The sequence below is a fragment of the Echiichthys vipera genome, assembly GCF_963691815.1.
Source record: "Echiichthys vipera genome assembly, chromosome: 4".
NCBI classification, from domain to species: domain Eukaryota; kingdom Metazoa; phylum Chordata; class Actinopteri; order Perciformes; family Trachinidae; genus Echiichthys; species Echiichthys vipera.
Window position 1 is genome coordinate 14,379,688 of NC_139829.1, and position 16,754 is coordinate 14,396,441.

A 16,754-nucleotide genomic window follows, 5' to 3' on the forward strand; every position below is an offset into this window, starting at 1 on the left:
ATTTTCAGTTGAATGTACTGCTCCATGTAGGCGTAAACGGTCTGATGTGCTCATGCTGATGCACAGAGCTCCTACGAAGACCCACATGTGCTCCACTGTACTCTGCGCTGCTCTGTTTTTGCACTGTACTCATATACAGCACATGGAGAAGATGCCAGTCAGTTTTTCTCTCAACTCACTGTGATTGCATTCCTTTGTCCTTTTCTTGCTGTTTCTAGTTTGATTGTAGGAATTTAGCTGCAATCTCTTGCTGCTACTTAGGTTTCCAACTCTGCCCTGTGTAGCTTTAAATACATTACTGTACTGCATGAACTGACCGTAAGACTTTATTAATTAAAATGTATTAATGTAGCTATTCTGCTATATGTGTAGTGAGGGATATTCACTATTTAATATAATCTTTTTTACTGGCTAAGCCTTGCCAAATGGTCTACTTGCCTTAACTTTGGTTAACCACTTCACAATCAAAGAAATCATTTGACTATATATAACTAAGTGAGACATGATTGTATTGAGAAGGTAACGTTAGCTGTATAGCAGCTACAAAGGCTTTTTAAGCAGTTATTTTTCATGCAAAAGAAGGATAAAGTATATTAAATGTGGTTTCATAAATAAGTATGATTGAATTTGTGCTCTGTCAAAGATAATGTAATAAAGGGTGATCACAAATGGGGGATAAATGACAAAAGACACAATATGATCGTAAGGACAGGCCATCACCTCTGCAGCTGTCAGTGTCGCTGGGAGAAAAAGATCGACTCATAGCTAAAGTCAGACGCAAGGACACACACACACACACACACAGCATCTCAGTCAGAGTCTTGTTAACTGTGAGGTGAGAACACAAAGGTTGTTGACTTGAGTCAGAATTGGATTTGTGTCTAATGGATGGAGAGAATTAACGAGACAGAGAGACAGCAATAGTGTTGTTGACACATCCAGCCTTTTCAATTCAATTCAGTTTTATTTAAAGTGCCCAATCATAACAAAAGTTATCTCAAGACTCTTTACATATAGAGCAGGTCTAGACCACACTATAACTTATTTATGATTTAAGAGAGACCCAACAACCCCCATGAGCAGCAACAAGTCGCAATATCTTTAATAGTTATAATAACAATTAGTATTATAATATACAGTAGTAATCCAGCAATCCTGGGATCAGATTACCAGATGAAAAAACACACGTACACACACACACACACACACACACACACACACACACACACACACACACACACACACACACACACACACACACACACACACACACACACACACACACACATACACACACAATCACTCCTGTCCACCTACACTGAAAGATTTGTTTTACAGGAGAATAAGCAGTCTGGCAGAAGATTTCATCTGAACCTTTTGTCAAGTGAGCCCAACACACAGCCTGTCCCATCTGGACCCGACCTCCTTAATGTTTAAGTGCTCCAAGCATTCCTCTGTCTGTTTATAGACAAACAGCACATTTTAGCTTACTTTAAGAGTGGATATTTATGGATGTTCCTCTTTTTCAAGTCCCAGACTACCACTATTCGCAATCAGAGAGGCTGGGAAATGTTCCCTGCATCCCCTCCCCCCTTTTTTCTATCTGACAATCATATGTGTTTGTCTATATCGTCAAATTTAAGACCATGCACACCATTAAACTTAGATCACATTTCAACAAAAATACAATAGATCTTCAGTAGTGTTTCTTCTAGGGCGGAGACTGGAACTATTTTATATATCAGTTAACTTAAAGCTGCCCTATTCAGGGTTTTTTAAATTAGCATTAGATCAAATGAGGAGGTGTCCCTCATATGGAGAAGCTGCATAGAATTAACAAATTATTCTGCAATTCCATACCGGTCAATTGAATGTTTTAGCTTCTTTCAGCTTATTGTTTTTGTTTTTCTGGCCTGTAACTCACAGCTCTCATCAGTGCTGTTTCGTGCAGAAGCCAGCAGCTGTTTTTAGTGACAAAGCTCTCCAACCAGCTGTGCACTGCATATCCAGCAGATGCAGTTAGCTGCCAAAGATTCAGATATTTTTCTCAGGTGTTGGTAGAAATTAAGAGTGATTATATGTGGCCAGAAACACATGGTACACAAGTATCATGGTGCTGCAGAGATGTCCTGGCCTACAAGTCGTATTCTACAGACTTTGGAAAATATCTTTGTTTGGTACAGATACTCGCAAAAATCACTTTTTTTATATATATTTTTTTCAATAAAAATGATAATGCAAAAATGATCATTCGCTCCAATATTGTGAATCATATCGTAGTTGCAATATCAGTCAACAAAATTGAAATTGGATATTCTCCTCATATCTTGCAGAGATAATTCAGTCAAAGCAACTTTATATGGTCGTGGAAAGATTTTAGAGTCTGGAAGTTGTTTGGATTTTTACTGATTTAAACAATTATTTGATAATAGAAATTGCCCATGACGAATTTTCTCTCTGCTGACTAATTGTTTTACGACTGATTTCATTAGATCATCCAGCTCTGCAGAACATGGCTGTCAGTTCACCCAGAGGTGGTCTAGTAATGAGCTGCCATTAGCACCTAATCAGACCATTATCAAGGCCGCGGCCTCCCTTTGCACCACTCTGTTTTTATTATCTTTCAGTGTAGGTGGACAGAAGTGATTGAACGTGTATGGGCGTGCGCGCGTGCGTGCGTGTGTGTGTCGAAGTCACCATGTCTCTTTCAGAGGGAGGTATTGCCAGTGACGTGTGACCTTTCTTAGACCGTGCGGTTAGTGAGGCGATCCTGCAGCCAGCCGAGTCCCGCGATGATGTAAGACTCAGGACTGCTTCAGCACAAGAGCTCATACGGTATTTGTTATCATTACTGCCACCATCAAATTATTAATACTGACACTTTTAGGATATTTAATCCAGTGTTAGTTATTGTGTTTCAACGGTTTGCCACGTTGTCAAGACTCTTGTGTTAACACGTCCTCCCTTTCTACTCTCAGTCATATGTGATTGGGCTGTTAAAGTAAACAGGAAAAGGAAATGCATGTGTTTAAGTGAAGAGCTCTCAGCAGTTGTCCTGAGAGTGCAGCACTAAGAGGAAAAATGTTTGTGCATGAATTTGAGAGCGAGAGGCTGAGTGAGTGCACCACCCGCATGTTGTGATTTTCACATCTTAACCTTAATGCCAGAGTTCAATCATGTAGCCTTTGGATGACTCCCTGCCCTGACAGAGATTTCAGAATAGCGGGATGAAGTCAAGTTGCTCGATCTCTTTCCACAGCCTGACAAGCCGGGCGTGGTGTTGACACTGAGAGGCAGTAAAACAGAGTGATTGACATCCTTAAGAGAAAGAAGAAAACTGATGGGCAAGTTAGGGGTTTAACACGTTGATATATTCCCAAAGCATGTCTTCATCTATTAGGACATTGCAGGTCCAGGGGCTGTTAGATACAGTACAGTAGATGTAGATGCTCTTTTCTTTGCTTCTTTAGCTACAACTTTTGCTTAAAGTTGTGGAAACGCAGACAATGTTACATAATGCAACATTTGTTATTATCCCTACCATTTGTTTCATGTATCACTTCTCTGTCTTCTTTGTCTGTCTGTTTTTCTGCCCACTTGTATAAGGCTGAAGAAATAGTAGAGATATAACACGATGAATATTCACCGAGCACAAAGACAAACATTTAGTTAGTTTTGGTAAGGGTAAAGATTTAATTTTTAATATGGTAGTGTCTGTTGGCTGATTGGTCCACCATTGAAAGGGATAGCCAGGATCCCCTGACTTCTATTTTTAGTGCCACATTTGTGGTTTTGATTGAAATGTCTTGACAATTAGTTGGGGTATCTCCATGAAAGTTAATAGAGACTTTAATGAGACTTTTAGAACGTAGTTTGTGTGCATTTCTCTGTGAATTTAGCATTTTGATGCTTTCACAGTGTTCATATAGCACCTCAACCAGCTTTATAATACATTTTTAAAAAGTGGACTTCTCACTTTGTACAATATGAGACCTTTATTAAACTTATTATAACTCATATAACTTATAACCATTCCCATAAGCCTCAGCTGCACTTTGTGATTAGTGCTAATTAGCAGATATTAGTATGCTATAAAATATAAATATATGAGCATTTTAGCATTGTCATTGTGAGCCACTAGCATGGCTACAGATTGTTACTGTAGTATTGTTTATTTTGTGGCTATGTCGTCACCTTGTTTATGAGAATATTTCTGCTTCAGTACTGTGTTTTATGGGACTCATTGATTTTCATATGTCATCATAATTCTCTCTGACTCTTTTACACTTACAACTTGACCTCTTCTAACACCTGGTAATAAAATGCCATCTGGGTGTGTAAAACAAATAACGACAACCGCAGTATATTAACATTTACTTCAATTTTTATATGATTTTCTTGTCGGTGTTCTGTGCACCCTCAGATCAGATCTCGTTTTTCACAAGCAGTCGGCAAAGCTGGTGAGTAGGTGGGAAGGTGGTGGTTCTATTGTCAGTAAAAGCATAGGAGGTGGATGGTCACCCCAAGTGATGTTTCTGCACAGCCGGCACTTAATTTTCCTACATTTACCAACCAGAGAGAGACATCTTCGACTGTCGGAGACAACTGAAGTAACAAGCTTCACTGATGGCCGGTACAGAGCAGCAGTGGTGACATTTTTTTCCTGCAGCTATGCTTGCTTCTACCTCTGTTAGATTTTTTTTAAACACAATGCACAGATGCATTTAAACTGGGCTGATCATGTTTATGCAGTTTTCCTGATCCTTAACACCCAGAAAAGTTAATTGCACAGGTTCTCTGAAACCTCTTCAGCCTTTTAGATCTGGCATCAAAATGTTAACACTTCGCTCTCTCCTTCCTTTTCTTAGGTGAAAGCCCTCACCCTGTTTGTGACCCATTACCCTCCTCTGTGTGAGTTGGAGCGGGTTTATCCTGAACATGTGTCTAACTACCACATGGCTTTCCTCCTCAATGATTTGGACATCTCTCCTGACACTGACGGTATGAGTGTGTGCATGGTTGTTGTTTTAAAAATGCTTTCTTTGTTTTTTTTTGTGGAAATTCTAGGTTTGATTGTTGCCTGGGAAGTAAATTTAGAAAACGCTTACTTTGGCCTTTTTCCAAATCATTATTACTTGGAGGTTTTAATTTACATATGTGCGTATGCTGATAGATGGAGAGGTTCGGCCAGAATTCATCACTTTCCTCTACCAGTTAACTGAAGGAGCTGCAGAGCGGAGCTATGGCTTAAATGTGGCCCGACTGGCTGACATCCCAGATCCTATACTGCACACTGCTGCACGCAAAGCCAGAGAGCTCGAGAGCACAGTCAACGCCAGGAGGTACAGCGAACACATACATCACCCTGAACATTTCTCCATTAATTTTACACAAAAAGATGAGTTTGCTAGTCATGGGGCGCTATGGAGGCTAAACAGATTTCAACAAAAAGCCTGAAAGATGTGGGTGTTTACCTGGCAGGGAGGGTCTAAGTGGGCGCTCAGACTAAAAACAGCCCTATGAGTTGGCTGGCGTGTGTTATTTCAGGTACAGATGAGACAGTGAGATCCAGGAAGTCCAGTCTGAGTGAGAGATCTCTGAATTTGAAGGGTAATCAGACACTATTCAGGGATTTCTAATACTCTGACAGGATTTTACAACTCTATAAAGTTATCATGAAGGCGCTTATTTTATCTTTTGTCAGGATGATCACAAGGTGAGCAGACGGGGAATAAGCCGTTCATGTTACAAAGTAATCTATTGCGGATTTGATGACTGGTTTAACTTTTTTGCTAGACAACTGGGGGATCCAGCCAGTGGCGGCTGTGACTGTGTTTATCTTCATTAAATTAACTTAAAATGACACCAGTCTGCTTCATTAGAACCACACAGACCTCTACACACATCAGACTGCTCAGTTTGACGCAACTCAGCCAGACATTTCTCCATTCCCAGCTAAGATTGACGGCCCAGTGTTTCAGTGGAATTAATAAATTAGAGGCTAGTGGACTTTCTCTGCTCAGAACACTGTGGTGAATTTCAGCCTGCATGCAAGCCTAACATTGTTGAACCAGAGCAGCGAATAGAGCAAGTTCTCTGCTGTGCACTCAGCCCCAGCATGAGGAGAGAAGAGCAATGTATGATAATGAATGTAAATGACAGCATAACACTGTAGAGGGCTCTTACACTGAGCTGAAATGGTATAGAATTTCTCGACTGCTGCAAAACTTTGGCATCTTTTGAACTTGAGACATACAAAACCTGTTAGTACAAAACATGTTTTGGCGTCAACTCCATTACTTTCGCCAAGGAGGTTGTATTTTCGTCTGGGTTTGTTTGTCTGTTTGTTTTCAACAGGATTACAGAAAATCTACTGGTCCAATTTTTATGAAATTTGGTGGAAGGGAGTAGCATAGCACATGTCAAGGAAGAACCCAGCAAATGTTGGAGAAGATTGAAATTCCAGGGCGAACACACAAATTATTTTTTCGCAACGTGGCAATTCCTGTGGTAATAATCAGAAAAATGGGAATTCATACTGCATTAACATGGTGAGATAGGACGTTCCTTGATGGAGGTCTGCGGTCTCTGTTTGGCTGATGTTGTTACCTGCGACTTAGTTTGTCAAGTCAACAGCAGCTGGTTTTAGAACGTCACCTGTTTCAGCAGCCAATTAACTCGTAGCAAAGTCCGCTGGTCAGGTCAGCTACAAACTGTCAAAAGTTTTTTGATGGAGGAGCGAGATAGAAAGAAAAAGAGACAGAGAGAGAGGGTTGAGTGAGCTATTGAATAAATATTAGTGAAACAAAACAGTATTTTTGCTGTTTCATCGCTACTAGAAATGCTAGAAAATAAAGTATCTCACTATCTCTGTCCTTATTGTATTTTATGATGCTACAAATTATATCCAGCATGAAAAAAAGCCTATAAAGTCAGAAGTTAGGATGGAAGCACACAGTCGTTGCTATGGAGATGATACACAGTCTTGTCTCGTCTCATTAGTTAAAACGGGCAGGTTTCATAATGTTGCAGACCTTCACATTGCAAGTTCAATCAGGAAGACTTAATAATTCCAGTTTTAGATGTGAAAGTAAGAATTTATTTAAAAATGCATGACAAATAATATGATTGATTGAGAGTCTTTGGCGATTGGGCTCCATCGAGACATCATGTTTAAAGGGGTAGTGAAGCCGAGGGTAGAGCAGGAAACCCCCCGGATGGAGTCTAGACACTGGTGGTGGTGAAGAGGAGATGACTGGGATGGATGCAGTGGAGAAGGAGTCTGGATGATGGAGATGCTGCTGAAGACTTGGAGGTCAATGGGGGGAGGTGGGTGTTTGCCATCGCCTGACGCCCGGAATGACCGCTGACAGCACAGAGAGGCCACTTTTAAACTTTTGACAGCTACAGCCTGATTGGCTGAGGACAACAAGGAGATCCCTAATAGGTTAGAGAGAAGTGGTGACTTGCCCCCAATTAGCTGACAGTTTAATGTCCCTGGAAGAAGAGTTACAGAGCGAGAGAGATGTGACATAGAATAAGAAGGGACAGTCTTCCTGTCTGAGCTTTTGTTAAGCTATATTAGTTGCAAGTTTCAGCTTGGGTTGTGTTTCAACAGATGCAGCCATTATCCACTCTGGACTATCAGTTCTCCACCAAACAGCAAAAAAACGGTCAGAAATGTAGCCTGGGTTGTCAATGTCTCCTTTTTATTTAGCCGTGTTTGTGGTGAAATTTTCCTTAACCAGAAACGATTTTTTTCATTTTAATAGTTATTTGTTTAAAGCTGCTAATCTGTTCTAATGACATTTTAATTAACATAGGGATTCGCTAGTTTGTCATTTCATATTTTCTCCTGGGGAGTCCAAATCATATTTTTCCCTTGGCTAATTTATTTTTCTAAGTATTATGAGCAAGCACACTAAAATGGTAAGGAAGATAAAATCTGTGTTTTTTAATGCTGATGTTTTCTATTAGGATGAACTCACTGTTCCGCTTCAGATTGAGTTAGGATGCGGAAATACAGCAAATACTTATACTAGTCTTATGCTGTCAATGCGTCAGCATCTTGCACTTTCTCCAAAGCAGTCTTCTGTCTCAGTAAATTTGAACACAGCATCTCCTCGCTCTGTAACAGAGCCTGCTGGGAGTTAAATGCTCCTTAGCCTCTTCCTTGGTAATCCTCACCATATGAAAAATCTGTCAGCACACACACACAGAGCCATACCTCTCTGTCAACGTAATCCTCCCTATATGAAATGTGTATCCTTTGTGGGAGTGGAGCCATGCTGAATACACAATGGTACACAGAGGAAGGACAGGGATTTTATTGTACTCTCACATAGCTTTGTGTGAGAGTACAGTTTATTTTGGCTCAACACATACTGTACAGGGCTATGTGAGGATATGTAATAGCTTTATATACAATATTTTGTTAAAGCAACAATTCCATGTCTTTGTCCCTGTCTCTCTAGGAAGAATAAAAAACTTCTCCTTGGTCTTTTGAGCATCTCGGACAGATCGTCCCTCCTTGAGTGGCTGCAGTCGAACTCTTGATATCGCTGCAACAGTATTCACGCCTTGAGAAAACACACATGAAGAAGAGCGAACAGCCATTAGTGAATGGGCATGTGCAAAGATGAATATACAAGGACTGATGGAGAAGAGCGGTTGTTGCTTCTCTCTTTGCTAATGTGTGTTTGTGTTGGTGTGTGAAAAAGATTTTAACCATCTCAGGTTCTAGTGATCACCATCATCTGTACTGTAACTTTATCATTCTAACAATTTATACCAACTGATTAAGATTTTACCTGCCAGTCAATGAGATATTGGTGTTTGGTGATTAAATAAAAAAACAAAACAAACTTGCCACACTGGCTGTTCTTTGATCTGAAAAAGACGACACCGATTTAACATTGCACCTTTATTATATAGACACAAAATTGAGTCAACAATCTAAATGGATGCAGCACAACCAGCGATGTCGTCTTTTTTTATTCCATGCATTCTTCTTTCTTGTCAATATTTGGCTCCTACTGTATGTGAGCCATAATGCAACTCGACAGCTCACAGTTCAGTTTGTCCCAGCTAATGTAGCATTGAACCTTTAGTCTCAAGCAGAGATAAGGAGCTGTCTACAGAGGTCTGTTACTTTAAGATCACCTCTTAATATCTCCACAACTCCTTTTTTTCCGTTTCAAACTTGTACTCTTCAGCTCCAACTGAAGTTGCAGCACCGTCAGGACCTCTGGAGACCTTATAGGTTACAACTTTTGTTCATATATGCAGCCCTCTCCCAGATTGATAAACCGGCTTTCATTTGTGGAGTTTCCCTTTAAGTAAGAACTACCACATGATTTTGACATGTTGAAGCTTTAAATTATTGAAACTGTTTTTTTCAAGGTTGAATGTCGATCTTTCTGCTTTATCCTTTAATGTATTCATTAGTGTGTTGATGCTATTAATAATGCAGAAACAAATCACACTGTTTTGGCCACTGAGAAAATCTGCATTACATCTCTAGCTCAATCACACACACACACACGCGCGCACACACACACACACACACACACACACACACACACACACACACACACACACACACACACACACACACACACACACACACACACACACACACACACACACACACACACACACACACACACACACACACACACACACACACACACACACACACACACACACACACACACACACAGAGCTAACCAACTGACGCCCCGCCTTCAATTCGCCAACTCCAAGACCAGCGCGCATCAACAGAGAGAAAGAGAGAGATACGTAGTGGGAGTGAGTGTTTGTGTGCGAGAGAGAGAGAGAGAGATAGAGAGTTACCACTGTCAAAGCCGATTACAGATGATCGGGTCTGTGATTCTGTCACTGTCTATCCAATTGACAGCTCTCCCCTTTGTTAACGACACGCCTCTCGCTTTTTCTCTTGTCATTTGTTTGACGACCAGTATGGATTTATTTTAGTGCTGCTGGGACTCTGACATCTTTACTATGAGTTCCTCTGCAGAAGCGCTCCTGTCAGCGGGGCAACTTTTTGGTGCGCCACGGCGCCGCTGAGCCGCGCGTCTCTCGGTGGGAAAGTTCACACGCAACCCCAGGCATGGGCTTGCGGTAAAAGCTTAAGCTTTCCCACTTTCTGCTCTCTTCCAACCTGTACGATAAAATGCAGAAGAGCGTCCGCTACAACGAAGGGCACGCGCTGTTTCTGTCGGCGGTCGCGCGTAAAGAGGGGACCAAGCGCGGCTACCTGAGCAAAAAGACTGCGGAAAACAGCCGATGGCACGAGAAGTTTTTCGCCCTCTACCAAAATATATTGTTCTACTCCGAGAACGAGCAGAGCACGAGACCCGCCGGGATTTACCTGTTGGAAGGATGCACCTGCGAGCGCGCGCCGGCGCCCAAGATGTCCACTACTGGGAAGGAAGCGCTGGAGAAACAGGTGAGAGTTTTAAAAGAGCAGGGGGATGTTGATCCACTAAAGCCTGCTGTAAATAAAAGTTCCCACATCTGATACAACTTCCCAAAATCTGTTAAAAGCCGAGTGACATCATTATGGTGCAGTCACCCCAAAGAGATACATGGCTGGAGGCTGTTTTTCTTAGATCCCATTGTTTCCGCCAAGATTTATATTGATTATTAGGGCTAGTTTGTTCAACAAAAAAAGTTGAAAACTACAAGTTTAAATTGTTTCATCAAGCTTAAAGTGACGCCCATGTACAGCTGCAGCAGGTCAGCCGCTACAGTTTCAGCTCTGCAGTGTCGAGTGCAGGGATGTGGCACAACATTCTGGGCCATATACATAAGCAGTCTCTGTGGGACCCTGTAAGGGATGAGCGGGTCCTCAGAGAACCTCCACTATTTTTTTTAAATGCATAGTTCAGTCTCTCAACCAATGTATTCATATATGTTGAAGAAGAAGCTAGTTCCACAGAAATCAGTTTCAACGTTGGGAATACAGTCAGTGTAGCTGAACATTATATCTCAATGTAACGACCATCACAATTGAAGAGTGCAGAAAAAAACACATTTCTTCACTTAAACAGGTGCCACCACTCAAGGACCATGTCTGGTTTTTGACTTCACGAACACTATAAAGTTACAGAGCACATTCTACACCATATGTATTACATATTTGATATTCTTGATTCAACACTGCAGTAAATCCATAGCTTTAGGTTCAAATAAATACACATGGCTGACATGTTTGTATGGCTGTAACATTAAATCAAAAAGAAATACCGAGTTCTTTGTTTAGTTACACATGCTGCAGCATTGCATATTTACTGTCTTAAGAAATCTTGTCATCTGAACTACAATTTAAAATCAAGCTGCGCATGTTTGTGCGTATTGAATTTGTAATAAAACACCCACTGCTGAATCCTGCAGTGCTGAAAAATGTTAAAGCTTCATGACTTTAAAGCAGAGACACGCAGGGAAATATCTTGGGCACATCTGTTGGTAACTGCTCCTGGAAGTTGCCTCCGTTCTGTTGCTCCAACAGTTAGGTACTGTTGCTAGGAAACATTTGAATAACCATTTACATGCATTTCATTGAGAAAAACTGAAACACACATGCATTGCCCACAACTATAAAATCAGTCCTAGGGTTATATCAATCAAATAATCAATCTTTGCTCTAGTAAAAAACAACAAAACACATTACCTCTACTCTATGAAAGAAATCAGAAATAATCCTATCCAGTTTTTTAGCTGGCTTCAGTGTGCATGTGTGTGCACAGGTATCATGTCTATTAAAATGTAGGGGGAGGGATATACTGGAGAGTATTGACCTTTTTTTTTTTACAGTTTGAGCAAGTATTAAGACGACAGTAAGAGAAGCACAATTAATCATATGAGAGGTCAAAAATAGCCACCAATCATCATCACTCAGAAAATATGCATCCCCACAGAATCCCTCCTACTCATATATTACTGTACATGACTGTCTCTTTAAATGTAAAGACAATTCATGTCAGATGTATGCAATGGAGAAAAGGCTTCAGGAGAGGCAGGAGATGGTAGAGTAAGTACTGCAACTAATAATTAGTTTCACTGTCGAGCTTCTATAGTTCTTAAACTGTGAAAAATGTTGATCAAATGTTCCCAAAGTTCAACATGACAGCCTCGTCTTGTTTTGTGCACAACTCAAATATATTCAATTTACTGTCATAGTGAAGTAAAGAACCCAGAAAATAAACACGTTTAAGAAGAACTTAGATTATTTTTCTTTATTATTTCTAGTAGTGATTAATTTTACAGTGGACAACTAATCAATTTATCTTTGCACCTAGTAGTGTGTTGTTTTAATCAAGTCGTACATGAAACGAGAAGTCTTTATTTCCTTAAGTGGTTATGCTGATGAAAGGCGGACAAATCTCTCTATTTGAGGGCAAATACATGTAATATCACTACTAATGTAAACATAAAACCTGTCTCTTCTGATGTTTCAGAGCTTGGCAACTATAATGTGTTATTTTATCTTCACTCACATGACTGTCTCACTCTCTCCCCATCTGTCTCACTCTCTTACTCTACAGCTGTGATGTTTAATTAGGATTATCTGCCTTCAGCTGAATCATTGTATGCTGCAGTGTAACTGTTTAACTACATAGCCATGCACACAGGAGGCATGTACAAAATAACATTTTACCTGGCTTATGAGGCCGTGTTTGTGTTTGTGTGTGTGAGTTTGTGTGTAGATGGTCAGTTTAGATGGAGGATTTCAGAGTTCAGTCAGAGATTGTGTTTTATTGCTTGTGCAAGGGTTTGGTAGGGTAAAGTGAGAGAAGGCCTCCCATTTTTCCATCAGTCGCTCTTTCTCTTCACTGTTTTTTCTGTGCAGTAGAGTGAGTCTGCCAGCAACCTGCAGTATCACACCCCCACAATGTAACCACACAAATAACACACAGCTACTGCCTCTCTTTCTCGCTCTCTCTTGCTCTCTCTCTGTTGTACTCTCAGATAGACACAAACCCTTCAAATAATTTGGAGAGCATTCACACTGGTCAGAATGGTTTCCACAGCGACTGTGGACGTGTATTGCTGATCCCAGAGTATCATTGATCCCAGAGAGAAGCACAGTTCATCAGAGGCCATGAACCAGGAAATGACTGTTATATACAGTGTGTAAGCTGTTTTTATTTCACCACCCATATGTCAAATTTTGCAGAGTGATTCAAATGCTTTCTTGAATGACAGTTTGCCATGTAAGAAAAATGAACCAGTCCTTCATTATTTAGTCTTTGTAGGACTTTGTAGTTCCATAAGCTGGGAACATCATCAGAGCCAGGATCCAAACAAATATAGAGACGAGTCCTGAATGAAATCAATGCTTTAAATTGACCAGCAAAAATTAGCTCTAAAATCCCAACACTATGCATCAAGGGGGTTTCTTCACCAGTTTTTACTTTCCATATTTATCAGGTAAGGAAAGCGGGGCAGTTGTTTACCTAGATTTTTCTAGCTTAAGTATATTTTAGTATGTATGGATGCTCTCACACTTAGCATTCATACTGTGTCCAAGCACGATTAACGGCTAAAGTCTAGTTCGTTTGACCAGTGTGAGTGCAACCGGCCCTAGTCCGGTTGAGAGAGGTGGGCTTCAGCACGGCACGATTGCATATGTACGAGCATGAGCACGGACATAGAAGGTATATGCATATAAGCAAGAAGTAATCGGGCCTTGGCCCGGATCTTTTGAAGCAGTGGGGGAAGGGAGCGGGAATCAATGCTTAAGCACGGCATGGATCAACTGGGCCAATTGTGAGTGCGCCCTAATACAAAAAGCTGAAAAGGTTTGGTTTGACAACTAGTGCACAGCAAAAATTAAATAGTATATTGGCATTACTTGACATGGTAGTGGTTTGGAAGGTAGAACAGGTTAAACTGCAGGGTTGGTTGTTGGTTGTTGGCGAATGGGACCTGCAGCTTACACAGCCTCTGTTTCAAGTGAAAACACGTAAAAATATGTAAATAATGTACTGGTAATGAAACAAAAGTTCAGTCTCGGTACGGTGGCCCTGAGGTGAAAATGATTTCTGAAAATGAATTAACAATTTAAATAAACAACTATTGCCCAAAACAAAAATATATATTTTTTTAAATTAGAGGAGTAAAGTACCTGCTATTTTTAGAAAAATAATTGTGCTACAATTTTTGTCCACCTTGCACAAGTGTTCGCGATGTAGTAACAGTCTGTCTCTTGACTTTTTCCCCAGCATTTTCCTCTTACATGTGATTTTGAAAAAAAAAAGATGACACACACTTGTTTGTGTTTCTGACAGTGCCCCTAGCAGCCTTCTTAGAAACAAAATGTGTTGTTTCTGTCCAAAAATAGTTATTGTTGAGCATACTGCAGCAAAAAAAATGTCACTGCCAAAGATTCATGAAAACATTACATAAACAAAACCAGAATTTGTTATTTATTAAAGAGTTTGTGTTTTGGCTTTGTGTTTTCTAAAATAACATGGTCTCCTGAAATATTTCTCTCTCTCTCTCTCTCTCTCTCTCTCTCTCTCTCTCTCTCTCTCTCTCTCTCTCTCTCTCTCTCTCTCTCTATATATATATATATATATATATATATATATATATATATATATTTCTCTCTTCATTGCTCATAGACGCTTCAGTGTCATCATCAAGCATGCTTCGAAAAGGGATCGAAATTATGTGTTAAGATTAATCTAACCTGTGACCTTCTCTCCATCCATGAGTGAAGCACATGGCTGTAATTAAGTGAAAAGTGAACTTCCATGAGAAACTTTGAGAGAATTCATATAATTCACTCCTGAGTGACCTGCTTGCAATGACTTTAATAAATTGTGCTTTTGTTGAGTTATAGGCACAGGGGGGGGGGTCTTTCCAACAGTCTCCTTCTTCATTAGGGCACTGATGCAAGAAAAGGTGTGGTGTCACAGTTAGAGTGTCACTGCTGATTTCCTGGTGCATGTGTGTGTTTGTGTGTGCAATTGTTTCTCATTAGAAAGCTCTTTTAGCTCTAACGGCCCTCTCAGTGCCTCGCATTTTAACCGTTGCTTGCACTAATCGTCTGCCACAAGGAAACAATTCTTCCTATATTACAGGAGTCTGATCTGCTTTGCTCCAGAGGCTGCTTTTCGTTTTCCTCTTAAGTCTTCTGCCAAGAGTTCGAGCCATGATGGACCTCATTAGTGTCAGATACGTTTTACAGCTGGCATATGTCTGTTTCTTGTGTTTAAAATAAAATGAGGGTTTTACTTTCAAGAAAACACTCCTGGTACAACAATGTTCTTGTATCTAATTCTTTGCATATACTTCTTGTTCTATGACAACCGTTCACGAACTAAGAAAAAAACACTTTTTAAAAAAAAAGAAGTAGTACAATATTTTGGGAAATATACTTGTTTGCTTTCTTTCAGGGAGTTACATTAGAAGGTCGATGCCACTCTCATGTTTGTATGGAGAAATCTTTACAAACAGATTCTGCATAGAAATGTAGAATCTGTAGACAACAGGGCAAGATTTGTGTAGCCGAAGCAGTCTTGTTTCCATTTGTAGTCTGAGTAGTATTGATCAATCATGTATGACCAGACTTTGGTTCCATGCACATAAAAAGATGAGGAAGAATGCATTGGCTGTCATGTAATTGCAGTATCCATCTTTCATTAGTTTTTTGTTATTTTTTCTTTGCATTCCTATGCAGATATCTGTTCAGAGAGATGCCGTCTCTCAATTCCAACTCCATTCCTTTGTCTCAAGTTGCTAATCGGACCGTAAACAATTGCCGCCCGGAAGAGGAAGTCTTGTCCTGGATACAGTGGCGTTTGCTCTAAGACTGCACGAGAAGCTCAGCTTCCCCAAAAATGTCACCAAAAAAAAAAGGAAAAAAAAAGTGGTGAAATATGTACTGCTGTGTGTACATTTCATTGACTAGATACACGCTTAAAAGCCTTCATCTATTGGTCAGAATCAGCTACTTATCCCAGGTAACCGGCGCAATTTCCATCTTATTCATCCACAGCGCGTTACACAGTCGGATGCTCAGCTTCTACTGACTTCAATAGGGAAGTGTAGAGCGGGTTGTTCCACTGCAGCGAAACTAGACAGTCATTGGATAAATGCTGGGTTTTGTCATGCCCTTCGGACGCTCAGTGTCTCTGGGGGTCTATGGGGCGGTGGGCTGGCCTGGACGCTTGGCTTCTGCATGATGATTGGAGGAGCTGTCTGTGGCGGAATCCTTTTTGGATTGACAGCTAAATGAGCTAATCAGTGGCCTTGAAGAATAAACATCCACCGGAGCATTTTTCAAGTTTTTCATTCCGTTGTTCTGAACTGATCCTGAGACTTTACCGATCCCCAGCAACTTTGTCATTGTTAAAAATGCCTAGCGTTGTGTTTAGTGACTCTGTTCTGTCACTCTGCAGTTATCCAATGAGCAGTGGCAGCTGCGGAGCTCCCCCACCCGTCACTCACACTCACACTCACACTTACAGGCAGTCACACTTCACAGTAGCCTGGCGCAGCAGCTTCAGCTGGGCCAAGACCATTTAAGCAGCCTAGCTCTGCTGGCCATTGAGAGGATACTGGTCAAGTCCCTGGAAAAGACGCAGCGTTAGTACGACAAGGTCACAGATCCTTTTCTTGAAAAAGAACGAAGGGTAGAATTTACATATAAATAAACAAATACATTTATGATGTAGGCCGGAAAAATGAGCTTCCCTTCTTTGAAAGACCAGCAGCCGCCA

General features: G+C 40.7%; 2 protein-coding genes across 3 annotated transcripts in view; both read left to right on the plus strand.

The window, feature by feature from the left end:
• Nucleotides 1-8,785, plus strand: part of msh3 (mutS homolog 3 (E. coli)) — a 45,272-nt gene extending 36,487 nt beyond the window's left edge. The window contains exons 22-24 of one of the 2 annotated variants that reach the window (XM_083912492.1): nt 4,869-5,001; nt 5,174-5,342; nt 8,475-8,785. In XM_083912492.1, coding sequence (XP_083768618.1) covers nt 4,869-5,001; nt 5,174-5,342; nt 8,475-8,556 — 384 coding nt within the window. In that variant the 3' untranslated portion in view covers nt 8,557-8,785. Of the gene's footprint in view, nt 1-4,868; nt 5,002-5,173; nt 5,343-6,357; nt 6,499-8,474 lie in introns of those variants that run through there. The other variant, XM_083912493.1, reaches the window with a different exon arrangement.
• Nucleotides 8,786-10,195: 1,410 nt separating this feature from the next.
• rasgrf2b (Ras protein-specific guanine nucleotide-releasing factor 2b) overlaps nt 10,196-16,754 on the plus strand; it is a gene marked incomplete at its 5' end in the record, with an annotated part of 48,760 nt that continues 42,201 nt past the window's right edge. The window contains one exon of the mRNA XM_083912143.1: nt 10,196-10,471. Within this exon, the coding sequence (XP_083768269.1) occupies nt 10,196-10,471 (276 nt within the window). The remainder of the gene's footprint in view (nt 10,472-16,754) is intronic.